This window comes from Arachis ipaensis, chromosome B03 (assembly GCF_000816755.2).
Source record: "Arachis ipaensis cultivar K30076 chromosome B03, Araip1.1, whole genome shotgun sequence".
Classification (NCBI taxonomy): domain Eukaryota; kingdom Viridiplantae; phylum Streptophyta; class Magnoliopsida; order Fabales; family Fabaceae; genus Arachis; species Arachis ipaensis.
This window is the reverse complement of record NC_029787.2, coordinates 35,445,852-35,459,413: the sequence shown is the minus strand read 5'-3', so window position 1 is coordinate 35,459,413 and position 13,562 is coordinate 35,445,852. Positions and strand designations below refer to the sequence as shown.

The 13,562-nt window shown below is 35.8% G+C and overlaps 2 protein-coding genes and 1 long non-coding RNA gene across 4 annotated transcripts; 1 reads left to right on the top strand and 2 right to left on the bottom strand.

Annotated features, from left to right (window-relative positions):
• Window positions 4,906-7,461, bottom strand: LOC107630290 (chloroplast processing peptidase). Its single transcript, XM_016333392.2, has 5 exons — window positions 6,827-7,461; window positions 6,048-6,185; window positions 5,671-5,757; window positions 5,368-5,435; window positions 4,906-5,262 (listed from the first exon to the last, which is right to left on the bottom strand). The coding sequence occupies exons 1-5, from the start codon at window positions 7,331-7,333 to the stop codon at window positions 5,121-5,123; spliced, it is 942 nt and encodes a 313-aa protein (XP_016188878.1). The 5' UTR covers window positions 7,334-7,461; the 3' UTR covers window positions 4,906-5,120.
• LOC110270109 lies at window positions 7,951-10,173 on the top strand. Its single transcript, XR_002359228.1, has 2 exons — window positions 7,951-8,409; window positions 9,196-10,173. It is a non-coding gene; the product is annotated as an uncharacterized LOC110270109 (long non-coding RNA).
• On the bottom strand, window positions 9,973-13,556 carry LOC107630289 (protein LIKE COV 1). Of its 2 annotated transcripts, XM_016333391.2 has the most exons (8): window positions 13,440-13,556; window positions 13,092-13,318; window positions 12,623-12,675; window positions 11,819-11,928; window positions 11,571-11,738; window positions 11,380-11,477; window positions 10,658-10,784; window positions 9,973-10,308 (listed from the first exon to the last, which is right to left on the bottom strand). In XM_016333391.2, exons 2-8 carry the CDS (start codon window positions 13,233-13,235, stop codon window positions 10,214-10,216), a joined length of 795 nt encoding a protein of 264 aa, XP_016188877.1. In that variant the 5' UTR covers window positions 13,236-13,318; window positions 13,440-13,556; the 3' UTR covers window positions 9,973-10,213. The 2 variants fall into 2 exon arrangements, with proteins under 2 accessions (XP_016188877.1, XP_020974400.1); XM_021118741.1 differs by lacking the exon at window positions 12,623-12,675.

The window sequence follows — 13,562 nt, the reverse complement described above, 5'->3', positions numbered from 1 at the left end:
GTCTCAATGTATTTGTCCAGGAGAACTTGGCGTGCTAGCCTTTCCAGGAGGTCCTTCGCAACGATGCAGTCATCTGTGGTATGACCGAACTTTCGGTGGAAGGCACAATGTTTTGTCTTGTCCACGAATCATTGATCTTGGTAGTTCCCTGCTCGGGCTGGTGGTTTTATGATTCTAGCGTTGAGGATCTCTCTGATGATGTTCTCTCTTCTGGTGTTAAATCTGGTGTATGTGTTGTACTTTGACGCGGGCTTAGGAGGTTTCTTTGTGTCCCTGTTGCCCGGCGATCTGAAAGTCCTTTCCTCATCTCTCCGATGTGGCTGTTTGTCTGATTTCTGGGCTTCTCGGAGTTCTTCGATCTCCATTTGCCCAGCCGCCCTTTCTCGGAATTCCTCTAGCGTCTTTGGTTTTGTTATGGCAATGGTCTCCCGAAATTTGCCAGGTCTGAGGCCGGCCTTGAGAGCGTGCAGGTGAACGGCCGGGTCCAAGTCTTGGATCTCCATAGTGGCGTCAGCGAATCTGGTCATGTAGTCTTTCAGACTCTCGTGCTGACCTTGTTTGATGGTGCCGAGAAAGTCCGAGCCATGTACATATATTCTTGATGCGGCGAAGTAATCAATAAATGATCTGGCGAGGTCTTCAAAGGAGGAGATCGAACCTGCAGAAAGTTTAGAAAACCAGAGTAACACCGCACCATCTAGGTAAGTGGGAAATGCTCAACAGAGGACGGGCTCATTGTTCGGGCCGTTGAAGAACATCATCAATTGGAACTTCTTCACATGGGCTCGGGGGTCGCCGAACCCCTTGTACGGCTCCAGCGCGGTGGGCAGCGTAAAGTTTTTTGGCATCTGGTAATTCGTGATCTCCTCGGAGAAGGGGTTGTCGAGGGTGAGCTTTTCCTTTGGCGGGACGATGTTTAAAGGGTCCGCCGTACTTTGAGCCGAGCCTTTGGAGTTCTCTCCATTATTTTGTGTTGAGAGCTCGGCTATCCTTCGTACCTCCGCCTGAAGCTCAGCGATCTGAGCCAGGAGGTCATCCTGTGAGAGTTGTGGATTTTCCTTGTCAGCCATGTCCGAGGATCGGGGATCCTGCAAGATAAGGTAAAAGACTAAACGAAGGAAACAGTGGGGTTAGATGTACTCCAGCCCCAAGGTGGGCGCCAAGTGATTCGTCTGAACACTGGGTAGGCCGAGCTTAAGCACTTCCGGGTGAGTCGTCAACTGAGAGGAAGAGCTTCACGCCGGCCAATGGTCAAACACCGCGGCGGGAATACCTGCAAAAGATACTCCGACGCTCAAGTTAGTAATAGTCTCAGAAAAGAGAGAGAGTAATTAAGTGAGAGTGAATAAGTAAATATGAAAACTGATAGTGGAGCCTGAGACCTAGCTGAGTATATCAGCTAGGTTTTATAGGAGTCCGTTTTCACCCGTTGGTGGGTGAGTCCTAGTTTATAGATTGGTCAGGATATTCTGTTATGGTGCTATAAATCTGCTGAGCACGTTTCTTATTTTCAATTAGGTGATGCTGCTTCGGTCCTGCTCACGTGCCGAGATTTTCGGACGGCTGATACGGGACCGAGCTTTATGATGCACGTGTCTTTTTATTCGAATGGGTGAGGCCGAGCTTATCTGCTTTTGTTCCGAGCTTGTTTAATGTGACGTCAGCCTCGGATATTTGTGTGCCGAGTATTTCGGGTGACCGAGGATACAGGTAACGTATCAAGTGTCATAATCACACACAAATAAGATTATAGAAAAAAAATGAAAAAGTTATGAGATATTGATTATTTTTAAAAAATAATTTAAATTTCTCATTTTAAAAAAAATTCCACCTATCATGATTTCATGGGTGAGATGAATCTAATTGGTGAGGTTGTGTTAGACCAATTTTATTTATAAGTGATTTATATAATTATATTATCTAATTTAATTGATAAATAAAATTATATTTAATATTTATTGAGGGATAAAAATATCTTAAAAAAATAATGTAATTCATCAACAAGTCATTTTAAATAATGGAATTCAATTCTATCTCATTAAATGAGTTAGTTGTTCCAAACTATGGAATTAAATTCTATTTCTTTAGAAATTCATTTATTGATGGAATTGAATTCTAATTCCATCGTTTAAACATGTCCAAACAGACTGTTAGAGAATTACAAAAATACCAAGTTCTATTTTTTCCTTTCGTTCTCTTTCTTTTTTATTTTGACTTGGTTGGCATGGTCAGGGCCTTTCTCGTTGGGCGAGCGCAACCATTGATTCTAAAATCCTTTCCTAAATCCCTTCCCATTCAGTTGCTGAAAGATAGAGAGAACCTTTCTAATCGGGATTGAGTTCCATGAATATGCAAGCTAGAAAGATGCTATTTGTTGCTATTCCATCTATTTGTGCATTTAGTTCAAAGAAGATCTCAATCTATAATGAAGAAATGATAGTAGCTCGTTGTTTTATAGGCTTCATCATATTTAGTCGGAAGAGTTTAGGTGAGACTTTCAAAGTAACTCTCGACAGGAGAATCTAGGCTATTCAGGAAGAATCGCAGCAATTCCCCATCCTAACGAAGTAGTTCCTCCGGAACTTAATGAACAACAACGATTACTTAGGATCAGTTTACGAATTTGTGGGACCGTAGTAGAATCATTACCAATTGCGCGTTGTGCGCCTAAGTGCGAAAAGACCGTGCAAGCTTTGTTATGCCGAAACCTAAATGCTAAGTCAGCAACACTTCCAAATGCCACTTCCTCCTGTGGCATCCATCTTCAGGACGATCTAGGCACAAAGTTTAACTTATTAGTTAGGAGGAAATTTTGCCTCCAGTGTATCTCGAAAGCAGAAAAAATAGAACTCATTCGACAAAGAGTTCTTCTATGCCTTTCTATTTGTTTTATTGAGTTGCATTGAACTAAGAAAAAGACTTAATGGACGAAGAAGAATATTAGACCCAAAATTTGCAATTCCAAATGCTTAATTACAGATACAAGTGATAGAGTGCCATGAAAGAATGGTCATATTTTAAAATAGTTCACTGAAAATTTATAGTACCAGAACCTTCACCACCCATTCTTTCATAATTAGTAATAATAATATGAAAAGGAAAAAAAATTAGTAATAATATTATAATGTTGGTTGCACAACAGTAAATAGTGTGTTGGTTGCTATCGTTATGGAGAAAGATAAAGATACAGTAAATGGTGTGATAGTTGCTATGGTTATAGAGAAAAACAAGGGTTGTATTCGAATTACTCATCTCTTTCATGCATGTTAACAATGGAATTCGCACGACATATTCAATTATATATTTCATTGTTTAATTTATACAGTCCAATATGATCTTATTTTTGACATTTAGAGTTTCAAATATAGTGCACAAAACACTTTCGAATATGTTCCCTTGTATTCGAATATATGAGAAGTTATAATGTGTACTATAAATTAAAGAATTAAAAATTTTTAATGTTTAAGAAGAAGAGAGAAGAGGATGTTCCATTCCAACTTAAGGGCAATTCCAATGATTTTCTATCTCATAAGCAGGATGCTGATTTTGCAATTTAGGAATTTTGGCTTGTTTGGTGTGTTCATGGAATGATAGGGAAGTAGAGCCATATTGGCTTGTTGACAATCATGGCTTGGTTTCTCAAATAAGTTAAAATCTTGACTAGTTAATTATCATTGGATTCAACTTGTACCACTTACTCTTGCAGTGTGAATTGCAGAATAACAACAGAAATGAAAAACAAAAAAATATTTTAGAAAAGTTTGTCAATACTCAAGTTTAAACAGGGAATGAATGTTTCGAGCTTAAACTTTTATCTGTAGTGTACTGATTATAGAATATATTTTTAAATCCTGACAATTTCAATAATTTTTGTGTTTGTATGTGATGGTAGTATTGTACAAGATCATTTGTTGTTTTTCTGAATTTTGGAGTTCTTCGATCAAGAATAAATTAGGAATCTCTATTCTTAGAAGGCACTGAATTAGCCATAGTCCAGATTTATCACTGCACGGAAACTAAGTGTTTTTTTTGTGTGTGTGTTTGAAGATAACAATAAAAGAAAAAGGAAGAGAGACTAAGGGGTGAATTTCTTCTACTCTGTTACAATATTATCTAAAGCAACCTATGGTTGGAGACATTCCAAGTACATTAGCTGTTTCTTGCTGCATGTCTAGTCATATGGTTCGTTGTAAAATTTGCTGTTCGCTGAATAAGAGCCACACTAATAGTCCAATCACGATGAAAAATCTCAAGGATTTTGTTATCAAGATCACTACCTTCTCTTGGCCTACCAAAAACTCCTTGAGAAATCAATAAATAAGCTTCAAGTTTTTAAGTGTTTAAGTTTAGCTTTAAGTTTTGCTTTTTATTTTGTACCAAAAAAAATAAATTTGAGGGTGTATGTATACTAATTTTTTTACCTATTATCACAATGTGATGCCTCCCTTGCTTCATATGGAAAATTTGGCAAGCCTATGGCCTGTCTGCTTGTAACTATGACATCTATTATATATTACTAATTTTATAATTAAATTGTAATATGTTATTATGAGTAATAATATCTTATGGATAATATATACTTAATTTCTTGTCTGCTTGGAAATATATCCTTAAAAAAAATTACCAAATTTTATGAATAATAATATCTTAGTTTTATAGTCATGTTTGCAAAAAATCGCATAAAAATTCAATCTTTAAGACATTTTTTAAAAATATATATTTACTATTTTGTATTTTTATCACGTTTTTAAATTATTTGAAGTAATTTTTATCGATAATAAATTTTGAGTACATTTTTGTTAGAATTTGAATAATTCGGAGACATTTTTTGTGGTTATCCCTTTGTTGAATTAACAAAGAGTGCATTACTCCCTACTTATGGAGCAGAGTTTAAGGATGGCCCTATAGCACTTAAACCCCGATAATTATCTGAAGTTTAATTTGACCAACAGCATGGTCAGTTACACTTGTAATGCGAAAATCGAGAAGTAACACTTTGTTTCTTTCCTTCTCCAACTAATAGGATACATAGGAATACATAAATAAGAATTGACGTACTGAAGAATACATAGGATACAAAAATTACAAAATTCACAATATCCTTTCAGTTAAAGTGGGCATCATTGAGAAGAAACTAGAGTAGTTGTGTCCTGCTTGGTTTCAAGGGGACAAGTATCCTCCGAAACAGTGCCGGCTATTCTATTTGGAGGCCAGTATCGGAACACTGATCTTCCGATGATATTCTTGGCTGGCAACGGACCCCTAACAAAACCAAATCACACCAACATTTAAGGAACAAGAAAGGAAATAACAATAGCCACTAGCCAGATAGTATGCATATGCATTATTCTGATTTGTGAACATTACCACACATGGGAATCATAGCTATTATTGCGGTTGTCCCCCATCACAAAGACGTAGTTTTCTGGAACACGCTGCAGAACAATATCATCATTTAATAAAATGCAAGATCAATTAACAGTAGTCAATGATAGAAATCAGTTAAGCCGGAAACAAATATGCCACCTTCTGCATAAGGATGCCAATCACTCTCTTATATTCCAAAGATGATGCAGTGATTAGTCCCCAGTACTCTTAGCATACCACATTGCACAAAGGGATAGAAGGAGTCTCAGAGAACCGAGTTTTAATGCAGAAGGGGGAACTTACCGTGGGCTTCATCTCATAAGAAGGTGGTTCAAGGATGAACTTTTCACTCCTCTCAACCCCGTTAACTATGAGACGACCTTTGCGAACCTGCAATGATTCGGTTGGTAGCCTTTAAGAGACCAAGAATATGATTTTAAAAAAAAAAAGACCAAGTTCTCAAGCCTAGGTTGTAACTGAATACTAACTGCAAGATCCTACAGTCGTCAAGAAACATTAAGGCTATTGATGGAAATACACGTAGAGAACACAGTATACATATTAAGCTAAATAGGTTGTTTGGTCACAAAGTAGAACACTGCATGATATACCAGATATTGAACAAACAATGATAGACCATCATTAAGCAATAGAAGGAGTGTCAACCTCAAAAATCTTACCTCCACAATATCACCTCCCTTTGCAACAATCCGTTTTATGAAAACATCATCATCAGTATATCCAACTTCTTGAAGGACTGGAGGACTTTTGAATATCACTATGTCATTCGCACATGGCTTTCTAAAGTAGTATGAAACCTGAAAAAAAGGAAGATGTTTACATAGAGTAACTTCAAATTGACAAATTCTATTGAAGATAGCCTATATATATATATATGATATTGCTCCAACTTTTGAGACCTTCAGCTTAACATTCACTTTTTTTGGGGGGGGTTAACAATTTCTTATTGCAGTTGTCAACTTAACATAATTAATCTCATTGCATTCAACATGTACTCACAAATCGTGAGTCCATCTACTATTATTAGTAAACACCTCAGCGAAAATTATTCTGCTTCAACAGAAAATCAATCAAGTTACCAGCATATTAAATTTTATTGATTAATGCATATTGCATCGTGAACTTCTATAAACAAAAACACGTTTACACCATAAATTTCTAAAATTAGTATCTAAGATGACTAAGCTTCCATGTTACCTGTGCCTGCCAGGCTCCCTATATGCTATAAGGCACTAAATTCCAACAAGGTAACTGGTGATAAATTACAGAATGAAAGAGGAAAACTTAACTTTCATCACAAAGGATTCTTTAGTTAAAGCCGTTGTTTTGTAAAGTTTTCTTGTCAATAATTATAGTTGAGGCAGTTAAAATGCATAGCTCATTACAAGTTCAAGCACATCATTGTGAAACTCCTAAAATATAGCAACGAAGTTACTACCTTTTCAGCAACAATTCGATCTCCAACATCAAAGGTAGGATACATTGACAGCGAAGGAATGTACCTCGGCTCAGCCACGAACGCACGAAACGCAAGCGATATAGCCAGAGCCGCGAACACCGTCTTTGCGTCATCGGAATTGAAATTCAACCATTCTGGCAAGGGCCCCGAAGACCCTTCTTTCTTCTTAACCTCTCTCTTATCCCCACCATCGCCATCGTCGTCGCCGCCGCCGCCATCTCCACCGTCGGAGTCCAAAACCACCTTAACCTCTTCCCCAGGATCCTTCAAGACTTTGCAGTGTATCCTCCGGGACGGGATTCTATGGTTCTGTACCCTAGAGAGAAGAGAGAGAGTGGCTTTGAAGTGGTGCGAGAAGTGGCAGGGACACTCTGCTCGTGAAGTTAAACTGAAATTTAGGGTTCCAATGGATTTGAAGAGGTGGGCATGCTCCAAGTTAGGGTTTTGAAGCGATGGCAGTGACGGGAAGATAGACAGAGAAGGCATATCTTCAGTCTTCGTTTGTTGCTCCGTCTGTTACACTCTGTTGCTGCCAACAAATAAAATCCGTTTTTCAGTTTTTGGTGCTCTTTATCTTCTTCACTTCACTTGGTAGGGGGTTTAGACTTTAGTATTGAACTATTGATATATGCCAAGTGTTATACTAGCTTTTACATAGGCTGTCTCAACCAAAAATTAATTTTACACCAAACGAATCAATTAATTAATATCAAAATTTATTGATTTAAATAATTTATTAATTAAATAATAAATAAATAAATATTAAAGCTAAAAAAATTTAAAATAAAAAACCAACTTTCTTGTCAATATTTTTAAGTTTTTATGTATTTTTTTAATTTTTATTATGATACTTTCATAACAAAATTATTTTTTAAAATGAAAAAATGAAGGTTAAAAATAAAGAAATTTAATAAATACATATTAATTCGAAAAGTACATACTCAAGGATATGTCTAAATACATATTTTAATTCTAATTAGAGATCTATTTTTTCTTTAATTATCTCGTCTATATACTCAAAGATATAAAAATCAAGCCTAAAATAATATATTGTTTTGAAGTGTGCTATAGAACATTGTAATTTCAGAGTCGCATATGTTGTTTTGAAGAAGAAAAAGAAATGCAGAGGACCATAGAGTCATATAATTGATTTTGACTTTTCTAGTTTCAATGTATAATAATATTAAGAACATGTTCTGATCTGTATTTGCAAGTGAATGTGATTCCACTAAGATTATGAATTATATACAGAGTAAGTATAGTGATGTGCATATTTGTGTCCTATTTTTTATACCTAAAGTAACTAATTAAAAATTAGTAGTAACAAAGGAGAGTTACCTGTAAGCACATATTAAATTGGAATTAATTTAAGTGTTTGTGATTATGAATTGAATTGTTTGTGATTGAAGTTTTCGAACATGATGTGATGGCTAAAATTGATGTCTCAGCGTCTTCTTTTACTTGATGTCTTGTTTCTCTGATCATCATTTTTCTATCAACTAATTCTCCCAACTGGACGGCTTGAGCCCAGAGTCACCATGCTTTCAGTTTCAGAATCAGAGGTAACAACAATAATTCACAAATTATACTCATTCTCTCTCTCACCCTATATATATGCCTGCTTTTTCCATCCATTTTCTTCTGCTATTAAGCATAATTTTTTTTTCCAGCAAGTTTATTAGATCATGTATATCATTATTGAATAGATGTGTCGGTGAAAGAAGATAGTGACATTTATTTTCTCTGTGGTGCTATTGATGAATATATATGTCAAATATGTTTTGGACTGTATCAGGTGTTTATACTGGAATTGCAATTGAAGTTCTGTGTTATATGTGTACCTCTTGTTAAATAGTCTCTTTAATTTTCTCTGTTGATGAATAATCCATTGAATCAGTGATGAATCTGTTTTAGAGAGAATGAAGCACAGATTTTATATGTGATTATTAGTTTCTGTTTGGTCATAAACTTTTAATTTAATAGAAAATAATCAAAATGAATACCTACCTATGCTCTTATTATGAGAGTTTATTGTTATCTTTCTATCTGCAAGTGAAATTTTGCATTTTCCGGATGCACTGGCATGAATAAATGAATATACTGTGAAATTTAATTTGTACCTAAAATAAATGAGTATACAAAAGGAGTAGAAGAATTTATTTCCTTTCGATCGGAATGAATTTTTCACCGAAATATGTATAATTTAGATTGACATCTCAAGTTAACTCGTAACAGCTTCTGTGTTGGATAAACTAATAGTCTAATACAGCCCACCATTTTATCTTTGTCTTTTTATAGTGCTGCAAACCTTTTTGCTTCACTAATTTTCACGAGTATTATTATTATAGGGTATAAGTGTATGTACAACTGTACATAGATGAATGTATCGGGACAAATGATGAATGCATGCAGTGTAAATAAAGAATGAATAATTGGAATTGGAATTGGAATTGGAATAGTCGGCACATAGCTAGTAGGCTCTGGATTTTGGAGTCAGTCTCTACATTTAATTTGTTTGCTTCTTGACTGGTATAGCGACTTGCCATTCTCTTTCAAAATTTGTCTCTTGTTGGATCTTGTTATTTTGTTATCATGATAATTATATTGAGAGAATTAAGGCATCTCAAGATATATGTTTAAAGCTATTTAAAAAAGAGGAACAAGGCAGGGATGACGACACTCAACACAGAGGTAGACTGTATGGGGCAGCAGCAGCAGAATCGTGGTGCTGACTACTGTAGTAATAGACTTGGCGATGATCTTCTGAAATCCTCGCAGAGCAAGAACGGCGACAACGATCTTCTACAATCCTATTCCTAGGAGAGCAAGAACAACAACCGCGAAGCGTAACCCAAATGTGGACCCGAAGGAGGCAAAGGTGTTATGTGGTGATGAGTGATGACAAAAGCAGGGGAGGAGGTGCTGAGTATGCTACAGGGTGGATAACAGAAAAGGGAAAGACTCCTCTTCAAAAGAACGTTTTAAAAGAAAAGGAAAAAATTTTGGAAAAATAAAAATATAAAAGGATAAATATATAATTATGAACGAAAAGGATCAATTTATAATTATCTTTGTGATGATCTATCTTACTATTACATAAATGTGAAAGTGTAAAATCTTTGGCCTTAAAAACATAACTATTTTAATAAATAACCTTTTATCATAATTATTTCATCGCATTAGGTATAAATTGTAACAGCAACCCATGATATGCACAACTAAAGTTATTTGAGACTCGAACAAAAAACTAGAATCCTCTGCGCCTGAATTATCAAAACTATATTTCAAACAAACTAACTTTTACACTTTAATACACAGAAAAAAAATATTACATATGCCAGCAAACTATAATGCCCATTAGCCTCGTCATCTTATCTCATGTCTACTTGAATCCGAAGGAACACGAGAATCCAGGGTTGATAGGATTTGCGGCATGGACATGCCTCCGGAAACGACAATCTCTGCAAAACTTAGCATATGTTAATATATTGGAAGGAATTAAATTGGATTAGGTTTACAATTTAATGTTTGCTTGTATTCCCACTTAAAATGGAATATATTTGTTTATTGTTTCAACATGAACGCATGAGTTGGCCTACAGATGTTAGTTTGAGTAACACTCAAACTGCAACATGACTCTGGAGACCATGTTCTGGTTTGCACAGAACGCATTCAGAGTATCTGATTGAAGTGTAAATACAAATACCATTATCCCAGTCCTTTAAATAATTAGGAGTAAATAATTGAGGCTGCTTTTTACTCTCACTTCTATAATAAACACCCTGAATAATTTTCAAAACTATAACTCACCGATCCCTTCCCGGACTGATAAGTTTGGTCTAATGACATCCCTGGTGTTGATAAGAAATATGTCACCAATATAAAGATGGTTTGTTGGAACATAGACACAGCATAGCTCCTCATCTCCAGCATAATTCTGTGAAATAATAAACTACATAAACATATTTTCATTTATTAACCCAAGTACAGATTGTTTAAATCTCTGGTAATCATAAAACATTTTCATTTATTAACACAAGAACTGACTTGGAAACCAAAATTATATAAATAAACCTATACAGATGGCTACATGGCAAGTTGGCAACCAAAATTATCAGAAGAATGACTGTAAGGTAGGTGGCACAAGCAAGAACAATAACAGGGTGGCAAAAATATAATAGTTGTAATATTAATTAACCCAATAGAGAAACATCAGTTATAGGTGCTAAAGAATATAAACAGATCATAAATTCGTAACACATTGATTCATAGCGCATTATCATATGGACCAGTACTATTACATATATCACCAGCAACACATGGATCACCACACTATCAGTAAGTATTAAGCAATGGAATAGTTCAAACTATTAAATATGCAGACTGACACAAATCCATTGAAAAACAACATTTACGAAAATAAGCAACTTTAAAATAGTGACATCATGGCTTTCACAATTGAAATATATTCAAGCAAAGATGAAATAAAATTTTCTGAAATAAGCGATCAAACATAGAGGTGTCTAAGAAACCTGAAGGACGACTGATGAGGTGATAAATCCAAATGCATATTCACCAATACGTGGATGCCGAATAATGGCTACTTCCTTGAAGGCTTGCGTATTTTGATCTGTGATAAACATATATGTTAATAAAAGTAGATCCCACCCAACACTACACTCTTATAAACAGCACAATATCAGAGTTGGGTCGCTAAACACACCTGGTGAGATAGCAGCGCTAATCTGCTTGGAGGCATTATAGATATGACGAACTAGGGGCATTCGCTTGATAAACCACTCCCCGAGTCCCAGGACAGATGCACCCAACCATGATGACATGAAAACCCCGATCATGAAGATGAAAGTTATTGACGTTACAAATCCAAGACCTGAACACACCCTAACCATTAGCAACTAATGTCAACATGTAAAGGTTAAAAGTGGAATATCATAAAATAGAAACTCTTACCAAAAATATTAATGCCAAGTTGAGCATAGATTGGAGAGAAAAACCCATCCACAAAATGAATAAACCACCATGTTATGTAAAAGGTGATTGCAATTGGAAAAAGAATGACACTGCAAAACATAAGAACAGTAATCTATCACCAATTCACCACAACAGGTAACTACAGGAATTCATACACTTGGTTGCCAGTGCTATTATTCAGGTATAGTGTCCCAGAACCGGAATAGAACCTAAATGACAAGATAAAATACAAAAAACCGCAGGCATGTGCTAATAAAAAGGAAAGATGGCATAATAGACCATATTGTAAAACTAGGCAACTAATAGTCTAAAAGGTTGGAACATGAAGACAGCCATGAGACACCTAAGATACGCACAAATAGAAAGATGAACACTGGATAAGAATGAAAATTCTTTGCCGTAAGCCTTCTAAATAGAATCATCTTTGATGACTTAAATATAATAATAACAATAACTTTCTCCATCTCTTATTCTTCTAAAATCAACGACGGGGATAGTATTGAGGACTGTATATATTTTTTACTCTAAACATCATGGGGAATTGGGAATAGAAGGGCTATAGTTTGGCTAGTATGGTTCTATAAGCAATTTGGAGATTCATGATCAGAGAGAGAGAGAGAGAGAGAGAGAAGCATCGAAAGATTCCTTCAGGAAATAGTAATAACTAAACGAAGATCAAGGCGCAGTGTACACATTCGTTCAATATTTAACGAAGGTATAATGACATAGCATTTATCCAAGCGTTTAACCGGAGCACGATGGTGTGAAGGAAGAGTTACCCACCATCCAGTCATGAACTTTTTTGAAGCCCAGCTCCTAACAACTTTGTAAAAGGTCTACAAATTAACAAGAGAGAACACAAGGCATTTTGTCAGACAAAAACTCATTCATAAATGCAGAGAAATTCACATAACAGAAAGAGTCAGATAACTCTTGCTAGATATTCAATCAAAATCCACCATAAAATACACTCCAATACACGAGAATGCAAATTCAATGAAATTACACAAATCGCTTAATTCTATCACCGAAATGGGGGGAATTAAAAAGAGGATTATGTTGTGAAATTTTATTATCTATACTGGTATGAATTTCAAAGCAACGAGCTCATCGAGTGATGTAAAAAGAAATGAATCAAAATTGAAGTTCATAAAATCCCTAAATTGAGTCCCAAAAAAAAAGTCAAAGAAGCTCCTAACACAGCAAGCATGAACAAGTGAAACCCTAAAAGAGTTGAGGAAGAAATCGTGACCTCGCGACCAGCATGATGCACAGAAGAGGAGGAGGAGGAAGACGGTGATGGCTTGGAGGAGGCGCCTTCATCGCCGGAATCACCGACGGGGATAAGAAGCTCTCGATCTCTATCTCTGTTCGCCATAACTTTTTCCTCGGCCATCACTTCAGAAATAGAACGCCAACTAACAACGCCGCCGTTTTGAGATTCCGGAAGCACAGAACCTTCTTTTTGCAACTTTTGTTCTGAAACCGATAGATTCAGAAATGACAATATTTTCGAAATTAGCTCAAAAGTTGAAAATTTGAAATAATAATACCTATTTATTTAAATTATATTAATTGGTTATTTCGATATTTCTCTTACGCGCGAGTCGTGACGCCCCGCTTGTAACGCCTTTTGTCTTCTTTTTCCCCGTCGTGACTTGTGAGTTGTGAAGGATTAGGTTAACTCAGGTGAAGCGAAAATTTGAGAGTAATGCTGAGCTAT

What these genes read in the sequence shown, in the direction of transcription:
- LOC107630290 (XM_016333392.2), bottom strand. Translation starts at nt 7,333, where the DNA reads ATGCCTTCTCTGTCTATCTTCCCGTCACTGCCATCGCTTCAAAACCCT. An exon ending in CTTATGAGATGAAGCCCACG is followed by an intron (nt 5,436 to 5,670) that starts GTAAGTTCCCCC and finishes ATTGTTCTGCAG; the next exon opens with CGTGTTCCAGAAAACTACGT. An exon ending in AGCTATGATTCCCATGTGTG is followed by an intron (nt 5,263 to 5,367) that starts GTAATGTTCACA and finishes TGGTTTTGTTAG; the next exon opens with GGGTCCGTTGCCAGCCAAGA.
- LOC107630289 (XM_016333391.2), bottom strand. Translation starts at nt 13,235, where the DNA reads ATGGCCGAGGAAAAAGTTATGGCGAACAGAGATAGAGATCGAGAGCTT. An exon ending in ACTTGGCATTAATATTTTTG is followed by an intron (nt 11,739 to 11,818) that starts GTAAGAGTTTCT and finishes GGGTGTGTTCAG; the next exon opens with GTCTTGGATTTGTAACGTCA. An exon ending in TAGCGCTGCTATCTCACCAG is followed by an intron (nt 11,478 to 11,570) that starts GTGTGTTTAGCG and finishes TGTTTATCACAG; the next exon opens with ATCAAAATACGCAAGCCTTC.